Source organism: Eulemur rufifrons, chromosome 30 (genome assembly GCF_041146395.1).
Source record: "Eulemur rufifrons isolate Redbay chromosome 30, OSU_ERuf_1, whole genome shotgun sequence".
NCBI lineage: Eukaryota > Metazoa > Chordata > Mammalia > Primates > Lemuridae > Eulemur > Eulemur rufifrons.
In genome coordinates, this window is record NC_091012.1 from 93,124,674 (window position 1) to 93,143,150 (window position 18,477).

Consider the following 18,477-nt stretch of genomic DNA (forward strand, 5'->3'; position numbering starts at 1 on the left):
TGGCAGATGCTGGGTCTGGGCCATGAACCAGCGGGTCTGGCCCATACAGATGCCTCCAAGCTGTTGTGCCGATGAGTGACTTCAGAGTTGTGTGAGGTGCCACAGGAGAGGGGCCCCCAGAGACAGGGGCAGACTATTTTGTGCATTTTCTTTTTATTTATTTTTTTCTTTTTTTGGAGACAGGGTCTCCCTCTGTTGCTTGGGCTAGAGTACAGTAGTGTGATCATAGCTCTCACTGCAACATCACACTCACTCCTGGGCTTGAACGATCCTCCTGCCTCAGCCTCCTGAGTAGCTCAGACTACAGGCGTGTGCCACCATGCCTGGCTAATTTTTCTATTTTTGGTAGAGACCGCTCTTGCTGAGACTGGTCTCAAACTCCTGAGCTCAAGCGATCCTCCCACCTCGGTCCCCCAGAGTGCTAGGATTACAAGTGTGAGCCATCCAACCGGCCTCTAGTGCATTTTCAAGGTCTGCTCTGAACCAGGCCTAAACCTCTCAGGACCGTATTTTCCTCAGGGTTATAATGTGTCATTTTGGTAACTGCCTGTGTAAACTTACACAGTTTGTCAATATACATGCTGTGTGTATATAGGTTTGTTCTGTTCACACACACACACACCCACACACACATTCATGGTGATTCTGGAAGAATAAAGCCACAGTGTGCAAGAAGGGCAACCAGCTCTGGCCTGTGAGGCGAGGAAGCTGGTTCCTGGGCCTGGCTCTGCCAGCATTCCCCGTGTGCCCTTGGATAAGTCCTTTCTGGTCTCTGGACCTCAGTTTCCTCGTGAAGGCTTTGGTCTGAAAAGGAGCTCTCAGAAAAGTCCTAGCTCTACCATTTCCTGGCCCCTGATTTGGCAGAGTCTACCTGAACAGGCATGAGGGCAGCCAGTCCCCGGATAGCAAAGGGCAGAGTCTCTGCCCCGTACAATCCAGCCAGTGCGGGGACTCTGCAGTGTGGGGCTGGATTCCAGGATCTCCCTTGGTTTCCCCATGTTCCCTGGAACCAGAGGAGCCACATGGAGCCTCTCGCTAGGGATCTGGCCAGAGAAAGGGGGCAAGCTCTTTTCTTAGAAGCCCACTGCTGCTTAGGAGGCTGGGAGATGCCAGCCACCGGGACACAGGGATAGGCAAGGGCTGAAGACACCTCTTCTAGTTTGGGCAGCTGCTGCCCACAGGCTTTGGGAAGTGTTTATCATGGGTATATTTTGCTCAGGCACCTGGGCTGCAGGCTAGAGAAAGCAAGCTGGTATTACAGCCACGGGGTAACTTATGAGGATGTTTAGGAAGCTTGCAAAAGGCCAGCTTTGATGGGTAATGACTGGAATAGCCAGGTCTTAGGGTCCACTGTCAAAGTAGGAAGAGTCCCTAGGAAGCTCAACCCCTAAGCCAAACTGTCCACTCCATACCTCATGTAAAAAGCAACAGCTACCATTTATCAGTACTTCCTATGTGCCAGGCATTCAACATTTGTTGGGGAAAAAAAGGATGAATAAACGAATGGATGAAAGACTGACTTCAGAATCCAAGTTTTTAATCTGTGTATCCTGCATTCTGCCTCTCACAGTCCACACAAAGCAGAATCAAGAGTTAGCCAGGTACTTAAAGATCTTCCTAGAATGCAAGTTCCCTGGGTGCAGGGACCTTGTCTATTCTGTTCCTCACTGTACTCCAGTGCCCACACCACTGACTGGCATATAGTAGGTGCTCAGTAAATATTTTTTGAATAAATGAATAAAGCTAGCACTACCTCCTCATTACCTAGACAGGGAAATGAAGGCCCAAAGAGGCAGGGACCAGGGGTCAAAAGGGGAGTCATGGCAGAGCAATGACAGGCCCTAAGGTCTGCAGCCTCTTGGTCTGAGGCTCTTTCCCCTGGATTAAAGGGCCCCGTGGCAAACTCCTCCCACCCTCCCATATCCCTCCGCAAGTTCCTCATTCTCTCCAACCCCCAGCTTTCCCGCTTTCCTTTCCCTTTGCCAGCTGGATAATTAACCATTGGAAACAGAACCTGTAATTAACTGTCTCCCCCATGCCCTTAAATTGCTTTCATTTTGGGTTCTGTGACCCCTGTCCTGGGTGGGGGCTGGTCTCTCCCTCAGCAGCCTCCCAAAGGGGGAGCCAACCTAACAAGCACCAGCTGGGGCCCCAGCCCCCCAAAGCCAGTGGCCAGCTGTACCCAAGGCTGGCAGCAGATGGGCGAGGAGGGTCCCCAGGCAGGCTGGGGCTGACTCAGCTGGGGTGTCAGTGGGACTGTGACGTGCCCAGGCAGGACAGGAGGCCAGGCAGGCAGGCGGGCCGGATTTCCGAGAGTGATTGATGCCAGGTGGCCAGAGGGCCACTTGCTCAGCAGGGCCCAACCCAGGACGGCCCCAGTTGGGCCTGGGTCTCTTTGGGTTCTTCGGCTCACCTCCATGCCCCTGCCTAGAGGGTGCCAGACCATTCTTATCCCTGATGCCCCAGGGAGGCCTCCTGGGAGCTTACAATTGACCAGTGCAAAAAGGTCACAAGAGCCTTGGCCTTCTAGCTCCACAAGGCCAGTCCCTTCGGGGAAACTGAGGCCTAAGTGAGCACCTGCTCAGTTTGGCTTCATTGGCGCACTGGGCTCAGCCAGCAGAGGAATCCAGGCAGCCCCACCCTCACCTGGGAAGCATCCTCTATCCCTGACTCACCAGGAGCTTGGGCCCAGCTGGGACAGGAAGGAGAGTCGAGGGTGGGGCAATCTGAGGCCCTACCACTGGAGACTCACACCTCCTACCTCCAGTGAGCCAAGCCTGGTCCCTCCCTGACCCAGACAGAGGGGAAGGAATGGGGAGTGGGGTGGGGAGGGCTCCTGTTCAAGATCCCCAAGGAAGCATGCTCGCTCGGGCTCAGAGACAGAAGCAAGAAGTGGGGCAGCAGGGGAGCCATACCCCTCACTCTCCAGGAACTTCTGTTTGCTCAGAAGCGGTGTGATAAACCCAGGCTTGAATCCTCGCGCTCCCCGTTCACCGGATGTGTGTTCTTGCGCAAGTCACAGCCCTTGTAGGGTCTCAGTTTCCTCATCTCAAATATGAGTCAAATAACTCCCCACCTACCACCGTCACGGGGCAGTTTATGAGACTCAATGAGATAGTGCGCAGTGCTTAAAAAAGTAGCAGGTGCTGTCCAGGTAAAGGGCACTATGGCACTAGGAGCTACTAAGGACAACTGTGTGGTCAGCACAGTGTGGGTGTTGAGCTCAAACCAGCGTCAGCCACGGCACCCGTGCCAGGGCCAGCAGGAACAGCCAGTGACAAATCTGGGCTGTCCGGCAGACTGCCCCACACTTTCCTTTGCCTTCTCCCTCAGATTACAACACACCCACAGCTACTCCCAGGGGTCCCCCAGGAACTCCATCCCCCACCAGCAGGGTGAGGGCAGCTGGTATCCTAGGCTGAGTGGGAGACCACTGAGAGGACACTCAAATGGAGAAGTGTGAGAAGGGCTCACCCAATCTGGGTCAGGCTCTACCTCAGTTAGAGACACTAATCTGGCCTGAACCAGCTCTGGTTAGAGACCCCCAGCCCCACTGGGGCCCCACTCTGGGCAGGCAGTCAAGAGCAGAGGCCCCATCTGATCCAGGCACTTCCTTTGGTTAATGAGAAACCAAATAAACAGCCTCTGCCCCAGCTGGCTCCGGGAGCACCCCAGCCCAGCCCAGCCCTGCCCCTGCGCAAGCCCAGCCTCCCTTCCCCCGACCCTGCAGGTCCTGTGGCTCTCCTCCCTCCTCCACTCCCCACTTCCCTCATAGCTCTGGCCGCCCCTTGGCTGGTTCACTGGGGCTTCCTGCTCCGGATCACTAACCAACCCTCTCCTTCTGTCCCCCTCCTCTTCCTTTCCTCTATTGCCTTCTGACCCATTTTTAGCTGCTGGGACCTCACTTGTCCTCCTCCCCTGACATCTGTCTTAGCCATCTCCACAGGGAGTCCCCCCACAAGACCAGCAGGCTGCTCTAGCCTGGAGCAGGAAGGCCCCAGGCCCTGCCAGTCTGCGTCTCTGCTGTGGGATGAAAGCCAAACCCTCTTCAGGGCCCTGACCACACTCTTCGACCAGAACAAGTTACTCATCAGCCTGTGGGAGGGAGATTGGGGTGCTCAGGGCTGCTCTAGCTTGAGGGCATCGACTGCCAGCCAGAAGCCCCCAAGTATGCCATGGTGGCATCTCTGGTGTAGCCCGGTTCTGAAGACAGAAGGAGGATTCTTCTGGCTGAGAGCTGAACCGAGCAGCCCGTAGCAGCCCAGTACCCAGTCAGCCGCAGCTGAGGCTCAGCTCTTGGGAAGTTATTTCTATCCACCTCCAGGCGTCCTGAGGCAGGGCAGGGCTGGGCCTGCCAGCAGGTCTCAGATCTAGCCCCAGCCAGGTGGTGGCAGTACTTGTGGACACACCCAGGTCCCCATGGGAACATCCCTTCCTCCATCAACCCTCTCTAGCTGAGGCTGGTGCCAGACTGGGCAGATGCCCATGGCCTGTGCTACCGAGGTGACAGAATGGACAGAGAGAAATGGTCCCAGGCTCCATGATAGCAGAATGAAAGAGCAGAGAAACCTGGAGCAGAGGGATAGGGTATTTGAAACATCTTGCTCTGCTAGGACGGCCACCCTCTTCCCAGACCTGCCTCAATCACCAATGGTTCGGGCACGGGGAAAAGCACACACACGTACACATACACACGCTCTCACACGCCATTCCCCAACATCACGACACCATTTTACACCCATTTCTCCATGTGGTTAATTTTTTTTTTTTTTAGTTCTCATTTTTTTTTCTAAGAAAAAAGCAACAAGAAAATAATTCAGAGTTTATACAAAACATCTTTACATTATTTTTTCCAAAAAGACTAGTATTTACACAAATGGCAACAGAAACAAAAACAAAAAACCCTTCCGACTGCCACCTGGAAGGGGCTGGCTGTTCTGCTCCCTCTCCCACCTGGCACTGGGGTGGGCAGCTGGCCAGGAAGCAGTGTGGAGGTGGATGGTGTAAGGCCCAGCTCCTTCCGTGGCCACTCGGGGAGTGCCTGCAAGGCGCGCTCAAGAGGCAGTCTGCTAGCAGCCGTGCTGGCAAGGAGCCGGGGTCAAAGTGCACGGCAGGCTGGCTCAGCCCCGGGCAGCCTCTTCGTCTTTCCAGGCCCCAGCCCAAGACTGGGGGGGCTAGCGGGAGCTGGGTTGGGTGAGGGGGACCCACCTGTGCTAGAGCCCAGAAAAGGAGCAGGCCACCTGGCCTTATACCCGCTTAGGTCTCCACCCTGGGCCTCTATTTCCCGACCAGGTCGAAGGATGCCGAAGGTGGGGAGAGAACAGGGCGGGGGGATGGGGGGGAACTCCCAACTCTGCAGGGCAAATAGCCACCTGGGCACCTCACCTCCCTCCACCCCCCATGAGGTCATATGCCTGCAGCAGCTCTCCTGTTCCCCAGGCAACAGCCAATTAAGACATTAATTACCGTGAGAGTGAGGGAGGCAGGAGATGCCCAAGAATCCCACAAGGAAGGGATTTTTTTTTTTTTTTTTTTGGTGGAAGGGTGGCAGCCACTACCCCATTGCCAGGATCAGCTCTGCAGAAGGAAGGTCAGGAGGGGAGGGTGGGACACCTTGCCCAGTGGCACTATGCTCTTCCCTCATGGGCAGGAACAGCCCTGTCCTGCCCTCCCCTCCCCTAGAAATACCAAGGAGTCTATAAAAGAAATGCCATCCTATGCTTCCTGGCTGGCCACATCCTGCCCCAGGCCCTCTTATACTGGGTCAGGCCAGGCTCAGAAAGCCTGGAGAGGGGCTGCCTTTTACATTTTTCCATTTTTCTTCAAAAAACAGTTGTAAATGAGTTGACAGCTAAAAAATGAACACAAAAGCATTAAAAACAGTGATGATAGCGGACAAGCAGTCCTGGGAAGGGAGGACGGGTCAAGAGAGGGGCAGGGCCGGGGGCCACTTCCCTGCCTGCTGTCCATCAGCATCCAATCCTGCCCTCCACGAAGGGGCACCCCCACAGAGCCCAGAGGCCTGGCAGAGGGGGAAGGCACAAGAGCATAGGGGGGTGGGGGCACAAGTACCCCCCTCTGAAGCCCAGGGGACAGGGAAAAAAGGGGATTATAAAAGCCAAGAAACTACAAAACTAAATACAAAGGTGGGCACAGCTGGCAAGGGGAAGGGTCGTGGGGGTGAAAGGAGAGGTCCCGTCCAGGCCGACTGTCCCTCAGGGGCCCAAGGCCGCGCCGGGCACTCAGACCTTGTAGTAGATGTTCGCTGGGCTCTGGGGTGGCATCTCCTGGACGATGTAGACGGGGTGCCCGTAGTCCCCACTCACCTTCTCATAGTGGGGGCAGTAGTTGTTCTCTGTAGTCCGTAAGGGGATGATGATGTCGCTGGGCTCGGTGCCCGCCGTGCCACTGCCCCCCTTGGGACTGGCCAGGGTACTGAGCGAGAGGGCAGCCGCCCGCTGCTGCGTGTGCTTGCGGTGCCGCTTGCGCAGCTTGAGTAGTAGAACCGTCAGGAAGATGATGATGAGCAGGAAGATGACGCAACCAGCACCAACAGCTGCAAACAATGCCACCTTGGAGTTGAAGAAGTCATCAGGGTCCCCGCTGCCACCTCCACTCGCACCTGGGCCACTCTTCTCTTCCTGGTTCACAGTCTCTGAGGAAGGGGAAGGGAGGAGAGGTCAGCCAGGGGCACAGGGCAGATCTCAGGCTGAGCCCAGCTTGTGTTTCTTCCAAGACAAGGCCGGAAAGGGCGACTGAGCTATGGCTTCAGTCCTCCAGGAAATATCTATACACTCACCGTGCTTGCCGTCAGAGTCACCCAGGGGGCCCCGACCACCAGGGGCCTGGGTGGTCGTCTTGACAGGGTTGTCTGCCTCCTTGCTGGGCCGGCTGGTAGTCAGCTGCTCAGGCATCACGGCATTGGGATCTGAAGATGGGGAGAGGACAAGTGAGAGGGAGGGACCCCACCAGCATAGGTGCCCTCAATCATTTAGTGTGGGCTAAGAATGGCACTCTACCCCTACTTCCCCCAGCCACTCCCAACACACCCACACCCAGTTAGGAACATCTGTTCCAAAGGCCTAAGTGGGGAGCCCTCAGACTGGACACTGACCTTGCCCAACCTTCATGACGATCTTCATGGTGCGTGTACGGCACACACCTCCCTCCCGGTTCTCCAGCCCCTCCAGGCTCCCATTGGAGGTCGCTGCAGGGAAAGGTCAGAGAAGTTGGAGAAGTCAGGAGGAGAGAAAGGGTCTGCCAGCATCACCCAGAAACCCCAGTGCTGCCTCGGCCAACAGGGACAGCCCTGGGAGTCAGGAGTGGCAAGCAGCTCCCACCTACCTGTGAACCCTGATTTCCCTCCCACCCACTAGGAACAGAGGAGCCGAGCCAAGCCGAGCCCAGCCCGGCCCAGCCCAGCCTTTGCCAAGAACTTGCCCTTCCCCCATGGCCACTGATCCTCTATCATGAACAGGCCTTGGCCCCTCTTTTCTCAGTGGCAACGATAAAGTATGTCTTCTAATTGGGAGATGTTGCTCAGAGGCAAAGCAATCACGCTGGCACCAGGAAGGAGGCTTCTACACAGACTGGAAGGAATCCTGGAATAGGAACCAGGAGAACTGGGTTGGAGTCCCAACCCTGTCTCTAACTCCCTGCGTGATCTAAGGTAAGAAGCCCCTTCACCTCCTGGGGCCTCAGTTTCCCATGAAGAAAAAGGCTGAACAGCTGGCTGATCCCAAAGGGCTCTGCAAACTCTGCCACTCCCAAGATTAGAACTTAGGTGGGAAAAGAAAATAAGAGAGAAGCAACATAAATTGGAGGCCTCTCCCACCCAACCCCTAGAGCCAAAGAGAGCTGGCGGCAAGCCGATTGGTGAATGTTGGGGCCAGAATTCCAAGGCCAGGCTGGGAGGAGAGCATGCTAGCCTTCACAGGGGATCAGATCTGGCAGGGCCTTAGCTGTGTGCAGTAACATTGCACCACTCAGACGCTCCCACTGCTACAGGATAGGAAAGCGTTAAACCCAGGGAGAGAGCCACAGGAGGGGATGGGCGGGGACTCACAGGTAATGTAGTAATCATGGTACTTCTTGAACTCCAGGCCCATGTAGTTGGGGCTGAACTCCTGGAACTTGATGGTAAAGCGGATTTCCCGCTCTGGCCTGTTGCAGGTGACCAGCACATTGGGGTCCAGCACGGTGCTGCAGGCAGCTGCCTGCTCAGGCCTCACCAGGTACAGCTTGTAGTACTCATAGGGCCGCCCTGCTTCTGCTCGGGGGCAAATGATGTCCAGCTTGTCTCCAATCTTCGGGTAGATCACCAAACCCTTCCCACTCAGGAACCTGCCCGGAAGGGAGAAGATGGTTGGCCTCAGGGTTTGGGATGCCAAGGCCATCCCAGAACCAAGGGAGCAGACGAGGGCCGGGCTGGGCCTACTGGGTGGAGATGGCAAGAGTAGGCCTCCTGCCCTTCCTCCATCCTCAGGCTGGGGGTGGGGAGAAAGAACCACACTGCCAGCAGGGCGTGGAAGGGGTGGCCCATGGGCAAGGCTGTCAGGCTTTGACTGTTCGGCAGGGTGGGGCACTGCCTGGCTGGGGGAGCCCTTTGTCCTAATGTGGCATTTCCGCAGGGGGCTGACGTGGCCAATGGGCTGGGTACCAAGGTGTCGGGCCCAAGCAGCCTAGAGGTGGCAGCCCCATCCTCCCACCCCAAGACACACTCACATTCCTTCATGGCCGCTGCTACCTCCTCTCCTACATAACACACGTGCGCGCACGCGCGTGGATACACACACAAACACACACACAAAACAAGCCCACACATGCCTTAGTCACCACCCCCGCAGCTCCCAGCCAAAGACTGGGGGAGCTCAACCTGTCTGGGACCCGTGCCTTCTCCCCTATCCTTGCTAATCGTGGGCATGATGGTGAGATAGGACAGGCATCCCCTGGAGCCAACAGATGATGGCCACAGTCTCTGGCCAGGTGCAGCTCCACGTAGTTCTCCCCACTCCACTGCCCGGTATCCTACCAGGGGCTCACCTCACCCTCATAATGCAAAACCGTGAAGTCCCAAACTCGACCAGTCTCACTCCTAAGAACAGAGGGAGAGGAGAACGGGCCCAACCAGGGATGACAGATGATATAAGATAGGGCCCCAGGAACCCCACTCATCTGTATTTTAACTCCTCATTTCCACACTGCTCCTACTCTAGCTCCTGAGAGGAACACATGCCTTTTGAGCCCGGTTCATGTTCTAATCCAGAAGGCCAGGCACTAGGGGACAGCAGGGGAGGTCAGCTGCCCAGGGCCACCTATTCATCCAACTCTGTCCTTGCCTAAGCACACAGTCAGAGAGTCCGGGCAGGCTGGTGCTGAGAGCAAGGCAGCATCAAGGAGGAGAAAGAACACAGACTTTGGAATCAGATTCCAAAGCGAGGCCCTTACTAGCTCTGTGACCTTGGATGAGCTACCTGACCTCTCTGAGCTTCGGTTTCCTCACTTACAAATTAGGGGTTGTAAGAGCCCCTATCTACCAGTAGTGGAGGAGGGGGACAAGATGGCACATGGAGAACACCTAGCACACAGGGGGTCCTCAACATGTCTGCCTCCTTCTCAGAAACAGTGTGCAAAGAGGCAGGTCAGATACTAACACTAAATACCCATGACCTCAGTCTTGTTTCTTGGAGGGGAACTAGGAAAAGAAGATTATCTGGATTGGGTCAGAAAAGTCAATGGCCCATGCTCTAGCGATAGACAGCAGCAGGCTACCTGCAGGTTAAGTGTGAGGACAGTGCCTCACACAGCAAGGGCTGCAGCTCATCTGACCAGGAGAGTCAGAGATGGTTCCACAGAAAAGGCAGGATGAAAGTAGGTCCTGGGTGATGAATAAGAAGTCAACACATACCAAGAGTGGACAGCAGTGGCTGGGACACAAAATCCAGGCCAGTGATTCGTCCAGCTTGGCTGGGAATGGGGAGAGCTGAACAGAAGGAGAGGTGGAAGAGATCAGCTGGGACTACACTGAAAGGTCTCAAGGGTCACAATAAGCAGGGTGGGTTTCATTTCACTGGTGACAAACCCTCTAGCAGGAGAGACAACAGAAGCCTAAAGGCAGTGCTTAAAGAGAATGAAGCTAACAGTGGTGTGGGGCTGGCACTGGTGAAGAGCACTGGTTCACAGCTATTACAATCATCTGAGAAGAGAGTGGTTCCATTTCCTGAGGGCCCATTACATGGGGGGCACAACAAGCAATAAGGGCCGACTTGGGAGCTCTGAGCAAATGCCTTGTCAAACCTGTGTCCTCATCCAAGGGAGGGAAATGATTTCCAAGTAGGTGAGGAGGGAAATTGACCACATGGATAAAGTAGATGAAGACAAGCAGCACTCCTTCCATGCCGAGTGAGGCTCCATCAAGCTGGGAATTGCTGTCTTGATTTGCAGGAGGGTAGGAGCCAGAACAAGATGTCCTCCCCCCTTGGTACCTAACTCTATGGCTCTACAGGGGTCAGAAAGGAAGCAGGCGTGGGATAGAGGCCTGGAGAAACATTTGAGAGGAAATGCCCACATCCCATGCACCATACAAAGTCAACAAGTTTCCCCAAAGCCTCTAGAATTCCCAAGGCATTTTGCAGTTTGCAACATGGTATGCTGGTTCTGTCCAGATGGTAGGATTAGACAACTTCTAACATCTTAGAGCCAGAAGGAACCTTGGAGATCTACTGAGTCCAGGCCCCTTGCATGAGGCAATGAGTGATCAGATGAATGTTCCCATTGAAGAAAGGGTCTCAAAGCCAACTTGAGGGGCCTAAACCTACCCAGGATGGTAACCTGTAGAGGTCTAAGAGGTCCTAAAACTTTGGCTGAATCCTTGTACAGTTGCACCTCAGCGAGATATATACATGCAGCTACACAGAAGGCATGCAAAGGGAGACCAGCCAGCTCACCTTTCTAACCACTCAGCCCTGCCTTACTCACCAGGGAGTCTTGTCTGCCCTGAGTGCAGTCTCCCATAGCCACCCCGGTTCCAGAGCCCTGGAATTGGAACAAGGCTTCTAGCTACTTGGGGTTTTACCTTAAACCCAGAGACACTGAGGAAACAGATGTCTACATGGTGGGGAATGGGGGAGAAGAGGACTATTGCCCCCAATACCCCTCAGACTCTCCTCAACCTCATTGAACAGACTTCATAAATATTCATCAGTTTATTTGCATAGAAACTGGCAGAAGGAAACTCATCTTCCCCTAAAGTGCAGAACGGAGAGGAGCCTGATGAGAACCACCTTCCCTGGCCCTGATCCCGCATACTAGTGCCATCTTAGTGTCTTCCCCACCATGGGGCAAATTTTGTCATGGCCTGTGAGAGGCCCAAGAAAGTGGTCAGGGGTCACAAGGGGTGGGAATGTAGCCAGTGAGAGTGAAGCCCAAGGCTAGATAGAGCACTGATCACACTTTATAGATCTCTCCTCTTACTCACTAGGTTAGGAGTAGGGGTAAGGGAGGAGGAGGAAGAGACTGTCCTCAAGTTAAACTCTTTATCCTCCACCTTACTACTCCCCCCATTATCAAGCCAAGCTTTCCTGCCTGGGGCCACCCCCAACAATGCCCTTTTCTGGAAAATAAAGGGATTGACATGGCCCAGCAGGAAGCCTGAAGCAGGTCTCCATGGTAACCCCTGAGGCCTTCCCTCTCTAGCCCCTGCAAGCCCTGGGACCCCAAGGAACCACCCTAGGGAGTAAAAGGACTTGGGGGAGGCAGCCTGAGCTATCCCAGCTATCTTGTGCCCTGCCTCTTCCCCTCCACCCTTGCCTCAGTTCCTCCCTCAGCCTTTCTAGCAAGCTTAGAAGAGCTTAGAGGTACTGCCATGACTGCTAAAAAGAATCTTGGGATATGAAAAGCCTTGATGGGTCTGGGGTCGGTAGCCTCCAAGGCCCTGGCCTGGTCAGAAACCAACTGCCCCCAGTTCTTTTGTCCAAATAAGCCCTTCTTTACGCATACACATATAATCTATGGGGGGGGGATGGGGGCGGAGAGCTTGCAGCTGGGATGGCCATGCCCAGAAAGCTGCCCACATCTGACCAGGTCTACACTTCCTTCCCCCTCACCCTTCCCTCAGGCTCTAGCAACCTGTGGTCAGAGAGTGGCTGAAGTGGGATCCTGGTCCCAGGCCATGCAAGTCTAAGACTGGCAGAAGATTCTAGCCAAAGCCTTGATTCAGTGACCCCACCACCACTGCACCTACACCCCCAGGGTGGCAAGACCAATGGAGGACAGACCCCAAGCCAGAGCTCAAGTATGCTCTCATCCCAGCTAGGGTGGGGAGTCCCCAAATTAAAGGCTCCTCTTTCACTCCCCCAGCTCCACCCAGCCCCCGAGGCGGCAGGAGCAGGCCTGGCGTGTCCCAGCAGTGCCCGCCCAGGCGTGGGTGGGCAGGAACAGCAGCTGGGTCCTGGCACACACATCTCTGTCGGAGGCAGGAGGCAGGGAAGCCAGGAGAGTCCCAGAGGAAGTCACCCTCCCCACCTACACTGAACTATGCCCTTCCCTCTGCCCCACCTGGCCAAAGCTAGTACCCAATGGGGATTTAACCACCCCGCCTCCCCATTGTTTGCTTTCTGTGGGGTCACTGAGAAGAAGAGAGATTCCTGGCCCAGAAAGGAACCAAAGGTGGTACTCAGAGCTCAGCGGGGAGAGAGTTGGCTGGCCCTTGGAGGTAGGCCTAGCAAAGTCAAATGAGGAAGCTGGAGCACTGCTCATCCCACGCAGGCAGGGCCTGAGTCACAAGGACAGATGCAAGCACACCTGTGAGGTGAGAGGGGAACCCAGGGGCAGGGAGCCAGGGCCTCTTCCCAAACCCCACCTTGAACTCTGATCTCTCCTAGACTCCAAGGCAGCAGGATGGTGTCGAATGAATGAATGAATGGCACACAGCACAGCTCTTCCCCCTTAGGCAAGTCACTGACTGACCTTAGACAAGTCACTTCCCTTGTCTGGGCATATGACTCCTTATCTGGAAAATGGGGCCAATACCTACTTCCCAGGGCTGCTGAGAGCATCCGATGAGATCACATATGAGAATGCGTTGCAAGGAGCAAGGTGCTGCCTGGCTATTACCTAGCATGCCAAACACAGCACCATTTGGAAGTAAAAAGCTCCTGGCTGCGAGCACCCTGACCTAAAACCACGACCACGAAAGCACACCCAGGAAGGGCCGCGACGGTCCACAAGCCAAGCAACCCAGAATGTGGCTGGTGAGCATACCCCTACCTCAGCTCCCCTAATAATCACAGGGTGGACTCTCCCCAAAACCTGGTGCTCCCATGGCAACCAGCAGCCTCCTGGCTGGCCCAATGTGCCCATGGTCCTAACCCCAGAAAACTGTAGCACCCAGGGCCCACCCATCCCCATTCACCTGAGCTGATGAGGCAACAGAGACCCTGAGGGGAGAAAGGGAACCCTCGATTCAGTCCCCACCCCAGCCTCACAAGTCCTTCCTGCCCTTGCCTGGCTGCCCTGTGTGGGGGTGGGGAAGCAGGGGAACAGGGGACTTTAGGAGCTGCTGGGTTCTCCTCACTCTGAGGCCCCACCTGTGGCCAATCAGCCACAGAGTAGAAGAGGTCAGGTCCCTAGCCACCCCGGAAAGGGGCCCCCTGAGCTGGCCTCCCCAGGACTGTGAGCTGGAACAGCTGTGCAGGGCTGGGGCCAACACTTTGGCTTGGAACAGGCAAGCATGGGTTGGGGTCTGCAGCTGCCCCCACCCATGCTGGAGTCAAGGGTCCTGGATGCCAAGCTGAACCCCCCCCCCCGCCCCCTTGAAGGGAAGGTTTGTAATGTGATCTCAGGCACATTCTCACTCCCTGGAAGTCGGGGAACCTGAGTGGGGGGCAGGAAGGGGTCAGAACAGGACTGAGAGACTGAACTGCAGCAGCTGGACTTGGCTGAGGACTCAAGTGTGAGGCCTGCTGGCTGCCCCAAGCTCCCCAGGGGAAGCGGCTGGGGGAGGGGGCCACCCTGGGACCATTTAGATCACAGCCCCCAACCCAGGCATTGGTGCCCATGCACACTCAAGCACATGTGCACACATACACCCTCTGGTTCCTACCAAACTCCAGCAGGACCAAACCCATCCCCCCACCTTGCACTCATCTGGCAAATCTAACACGAGGGGCCAAGGAGGCAGAAGCTCTGCCACCCAGGGACTAGCACCCCGGAGAGCACAGCACCAATTTGGGCAAGAGACTGGGAGTCTTGAGCCAGCCCTTCTGGCTGTCCCTCCAGTCAGAGCTGGGCTGCACGCACCCTGGAACCTGGAAGCAGACCCCCAACCCCACCACTTCTTTATTTTGATTTTTTTTTCCCAAGGAGGAAGCAATTAAGTAGGGTTTATAGGCACTGGGAGATTTTTTTGCTGGGGGGGGGGGGTTGCTAGCTCCTGACAGAGCTGAGGAGAGAGACCAAAAGCCGGAGATGGAAGAGGGGAGGGAAGAGAGAAAATGAGCCTGAGAGGGAGAGCACGGGCATGTGCGAGAAACAAAAGGACTTGAGAAAAAGAGGCAGAGAGTGACTAAGAGTGAGAGGGAGTGTGAGAAAGAGGGAGAGCAGGCGAGCCTCGCTGGAGAGGGGAGGTGAGCGCTGTTCTCGGAGGGTGTGAGGGCGAAACGACATGGGCCTGAGAGGGAGAGCTCAGGCAGGAGGCAGAGAGGGAGGGAGACAGAGAGAGTGTTTATTTGAAAGGCTGTGGCAGCCTGAGGGTTGGGCGCGGTGGCGCAGGCAGCCCCCAGAGCTCAAGTACAGCTGAGGGCAGCACCTCCCTCCTGTCCTCTTGCCCCCCACCCCACGCCAACACACACGGACAGTGGCTGCATTCCAGACCCCTGAGCAGAGATGGAACTGGGGGGCGACACACACCAGGATCAGTCCCTAACCATTCCCAGGATCTGCCCGATTACAGGATGGAATTCCGGCAGGTTCTACTGAGTCTGCAGCCACTCCCCACCCCCACCCAGGACGCCTGTCCTCAGCTCGAGATGGCGAGGGGAAGCAGAAGGGATACAACCTCCTCAAACCTGTAAACCGGTCCAGAGCACTTAAGGCTCAGAACACAAAAAGGGGGAAGCTCAGACAGATCTTGTTTCTTCCAGCCCCCACCAACTCTGCAGGAGGACTCCTTTCCAGCTGTGGAGCTGCCTGCTATCTCTGGTTAGAGACCAGAGAGAGCAATTAGGTCACTCCCATGAGTCCCTATGATGGGTTACCCCAGGCGATTTCAACTCTCCCGGCTCAAGAAAGAGCATTTCCAGCCTCCACCCTTACGGGGGGAACTAAGAGCACTTCACAACCTCTTGCCCCAGGCTCAGCAGCCCAGGGCCCCCAGACCATTTTGAGTCCCTGCTGTTAGGAGAGTGCTGTACCCAGTTTGACTGCGGATAGGGGAGAAATTCTTGCCAATTCTTTTCCTTGTACTCAGGCAGAGCCCTCCATCCTGACCCTGGTTTCGCCATCCCACCAACCAGTAATAGGACCAACCCTACCTTAACCCACGAAGAGAACTAAAGAAGCTGCCTTCTCCTGCTCCAGGGCTGAGATACACTGCCTCTGGGACCCAAGAGGCCAAGGCAGGCAGGAGCCTGGGAAGTTAGCGGGGAGCCCAGTAAGAGTAGACAGGAAGAAATTCCAGACACAGGAATCGGTGAGGAGGGATGGGGCAGGTCAAGGCCCCCCAGTTTCCCGCTAAGTGGGGTTCTTTGCACATTGCCGGGACCTCCAGAAAACAGGGAGGAAGAGCAATTTTGACTCTGGATTCCAACCTGAGTCCTGGATGCCAAGAGAGAAAAAGGTCCAGAGGTCACCACAACAGCCCCAGCGACTCCCCAATAACAGCCCAGAAACCACTGAGCCACCGCCCTGAAAGGTGTATGTGTTGTTTGGAAAGGGGAGAGTTGTGACGGGAAAGGAGAAGAAAGAAAAGAAAGGTTCTTTTTTATATAGCTGCCCCCCAACCTCTTTGGTAAAGCTAAGCACAGCTCTCCAATCTGGGGGACACAGAGTTGGGGGCCAACCGAACCTGCCTGGGCAGGAATCGCTCGTTACCCACCCACCTCCCTCGCCGGATCAGCCGCCGCTCTCCGCCCTGGCGGGCCCTTGAAGCTCTGCTGCCGGCTCCATTGGACCCCCGACGGGCGCTGGATCGAACCCCCCCCACCAACAACCCCTCTCCCACTCCGCCCCTCTCCACCCGCTGCCTTTGTGAGCCTGGGAGCAGCGCCCGCCTTTCTACCGCCCCGGCAGGGAGAAGGGGTGGGGGGGGGGGGCAAGAAGAGATGGCAAAGCGAAAAGCCAGGGAGGCAAACAGGGAAGAAAGACAAATGAAAATGGGAGAAGCCCGAGTGGGGATGCAAGCGCTGCTACCCGCCCCAAGCGCCGGGTCCCGCTCCGCGTTCCCTCCACAGCTAAGCAAACGAGGAACCTGTGTTCCAGCCTCGTCCCTCACCCAAGTCAAGCTTGTCCCCAGAGCGGCTCTCGGCGAAAACCACCACGTTCCCAGGGGCCCCAGAGGGGGCTGCGCTCTCGCCCCCACCCAGCTCTCCGGTGCGCTCTCGAACGCCCGGACTCCCCAGCTCCGCCTGGTGCGACCATCTCGACTATGATCCGGGACGTGCGGAGGCGAGGGCCGGGAAGTCCAGGGGTCACAACCCATCCGAGTGCCCCTACCCCACCCCGCCGCACCCTGCTCTGCCCGCCCGCAGGAAAACACACTCGAAAAAGCCGGAGACAAAACGGGGCGCCGCTCTTGTTCCGAAGACCTCCCGACACGCACTCAGGGACGCGCGGCCTCACCCCGAAGGAATGCCTCCCACCCCCAGGGACCAGAACAGATAAGTTACTCACTTGGGGTTGAGGGAGCTCCAGGATACCGGCTCCAGGTTCTTGGCCAGCGGCGTGGCGAGCCGGCACAGCGCCAACACGACCATCGCCACAAGCCACTTGCCGAGCCAACGCTGCCCAGGCCGGGCCATCTTCCCGGGGGCAGGCTGCACTTCGGGATCCCCTGGCGCCTCCTCAGCAAAGCTCGCCTCGCCTTCCCGTGCAGTGCTGCGCTCCGAGCCGCTCAGGCGCCCATCCTCCGCAGCCGCCGGCCTTGAAGTGCTCCCCTCCCGCCGGCTTCGGTGTCGCTCTTCTCCGCCCGGCCGGCCAGGAGGACTCACTGGGCAGCCGCCCCCAACCCGGGCATGGGCTGCGGCCTCCGAGGGCTCGTTCCCCTGGCCTCTTCGCCGCCGCACAAGGTGCGACGGGGATTCTGCGCCCCCGGGTGATCCCGCCCGATTCCGCTCGGCTCCCCGAGACTGTTCGGGACTGCGCGCCCTCTCCCCGACGGGAGGGCTCGGAGGCCGCTCCGACGCCTCGACCGTCCCGGGGTCGGTGCCCCTGGGAAGAAGTGGGGGTCTCCCCACAACACAAGCTCGGTTCCCGGGCTCCCGACTGGGCCGCCCCGGCACGGGCTCCGTTTCTCCGGGCCACACTGGGACTCCGGGCTGCGCGCCCCCTGACAGCTTCTACTTCAGCGCGGGCCCCGCTCAGTGTACTTAGAAGAGCACGGAGATGCTGCCGAGCGAGCCAGTCCCATTAGTTTGCGCCTCTGAAGCCTAGGCCGGGTAGCCCGGCAGCCCGGTCGCCGAGTCCTTGCTCCCCAGCGATAGAGCCGGAGGGTCTGCGGCCAGTACAAGCTTCACACACCTCCCACTGCTGTCCAGCGCGCATAGACTCCCTCCGCTGTCCCTGAGCTGTCTACTCCCCTGCTCAGGCGAACGCAAGGCCAACCCTGCTCCTCTTAGCCAATAGCAAGCTCCGTGACGGGGTCCTTGCCCCATACCACGCCCCCAGAGCAGGAAGGGGGCGGGGTTTTAGGGAGCTCTTAAGGACGCCGCGCTCCCGATGGCACCAATCTGAGTGTGCGGCCCGTGCGGTTAGGGTTGGGTCCGGCTTAGTCCTGTTCCCAGAGCGCTCAGCCCGTGGGAAGTTGGCACTTTTCAAGAGCTGCTGGCCTGCTCTCCTCCCGCGCGTCTGGTCAACACCCCAGCCCACTGACCTGGGCCAGACAGGCCCTGTCCCAAGTACCCAGGGAAAGTACTTCCATTCTCTTTTTACACACAAGAACCCTGAAGTCCTGCTCTGTGCAAACCTCCATGTCAAGGACAGCCTATCTGCTCCCCGTCCCGTCTCACGTAGGGCTCTGGTGGGCTTTTCTCCTTCTGCCCTCGAAATACACTGTCCACTTGCCCTTGGACCTGGAGTCTGGAACATAAAAGTGGATAGCAGCGGAATGTGAAGACTCAGGGATGGTCAGGTATGAGGTCCAGAGGGGAAGGCGAGTTCTTCGCCCCTGGGGACCAGGCCTTCGGAATCCCAGCTTTGAGGGGGAGCCGTGTGGGACCCCTGGGGCCCAGATTTAGAGTCTTGTCCGAAGGCGCGGGCAAGGCC

The 18,477-nt window shown here is 57.0% G+C and overlaps 1 protein-coding gene across 1 annotated transcript; it reads right to left on the minus strand.

Moving 5' to 3' along the window:
- Nucleotides 1–4,745: 4,745 nt before the first annotated feature.
- On the minus strand, nucleotides 4,746–17,757 carry EFNB1 (ephrin B1). Its single transcript, XM_069462976.1, has 5 exons — nucleotides 16,888–17,757; nucleotides 8,066–8,343; nucleotides 7,115–7,207; nucleotides 6,800–6,928; nucleotides 4,746–6,655 (listed from the first exon to the last, which is right to left on the minus strand). The coding sequence occupies exons 1-5, from the start codon at nucleotides 17,013–17,015 to the stop codon at nucleotides 6,243–6,245; spliced, it is 1,041 nt and encodes a 346-aa protein (XP_069319077.1). The 5' UTR covers nucleotides 17,016–17,757; the 3' UTR covers nucleotides 4,746–6,242.
- Between the last annotated feature and the right edge of the window lie 720 nt (nucleotides 17,758–18,477).

Excerpts from the sequence above, each read along its gene's own strand:
- EFNB1 (XM_069462976.1), bottom strand. The coding sequence starts at position 17,015 with ATGGCCCGGCCTGGGCAGCGTTGGCTCGGCAAGTGGCTTGTGGCGATG. Across the intron at positions 8,344-16,887 it reads TGGAGCTCCCTCAACCCCAA|GTTCCTGAGTGGGAAGGGTT; the intron begins GTGAGTAACTTA and ends CCTTCCGGGCAG. Across the intron at positions 6,656-6,799 it reads TGACTCTGACGGCAAGCACG|AGACTGTGAACCAGGAAGAG; the intron begins GTGAGTGTATAG and ends CCCCTTCCTCAG.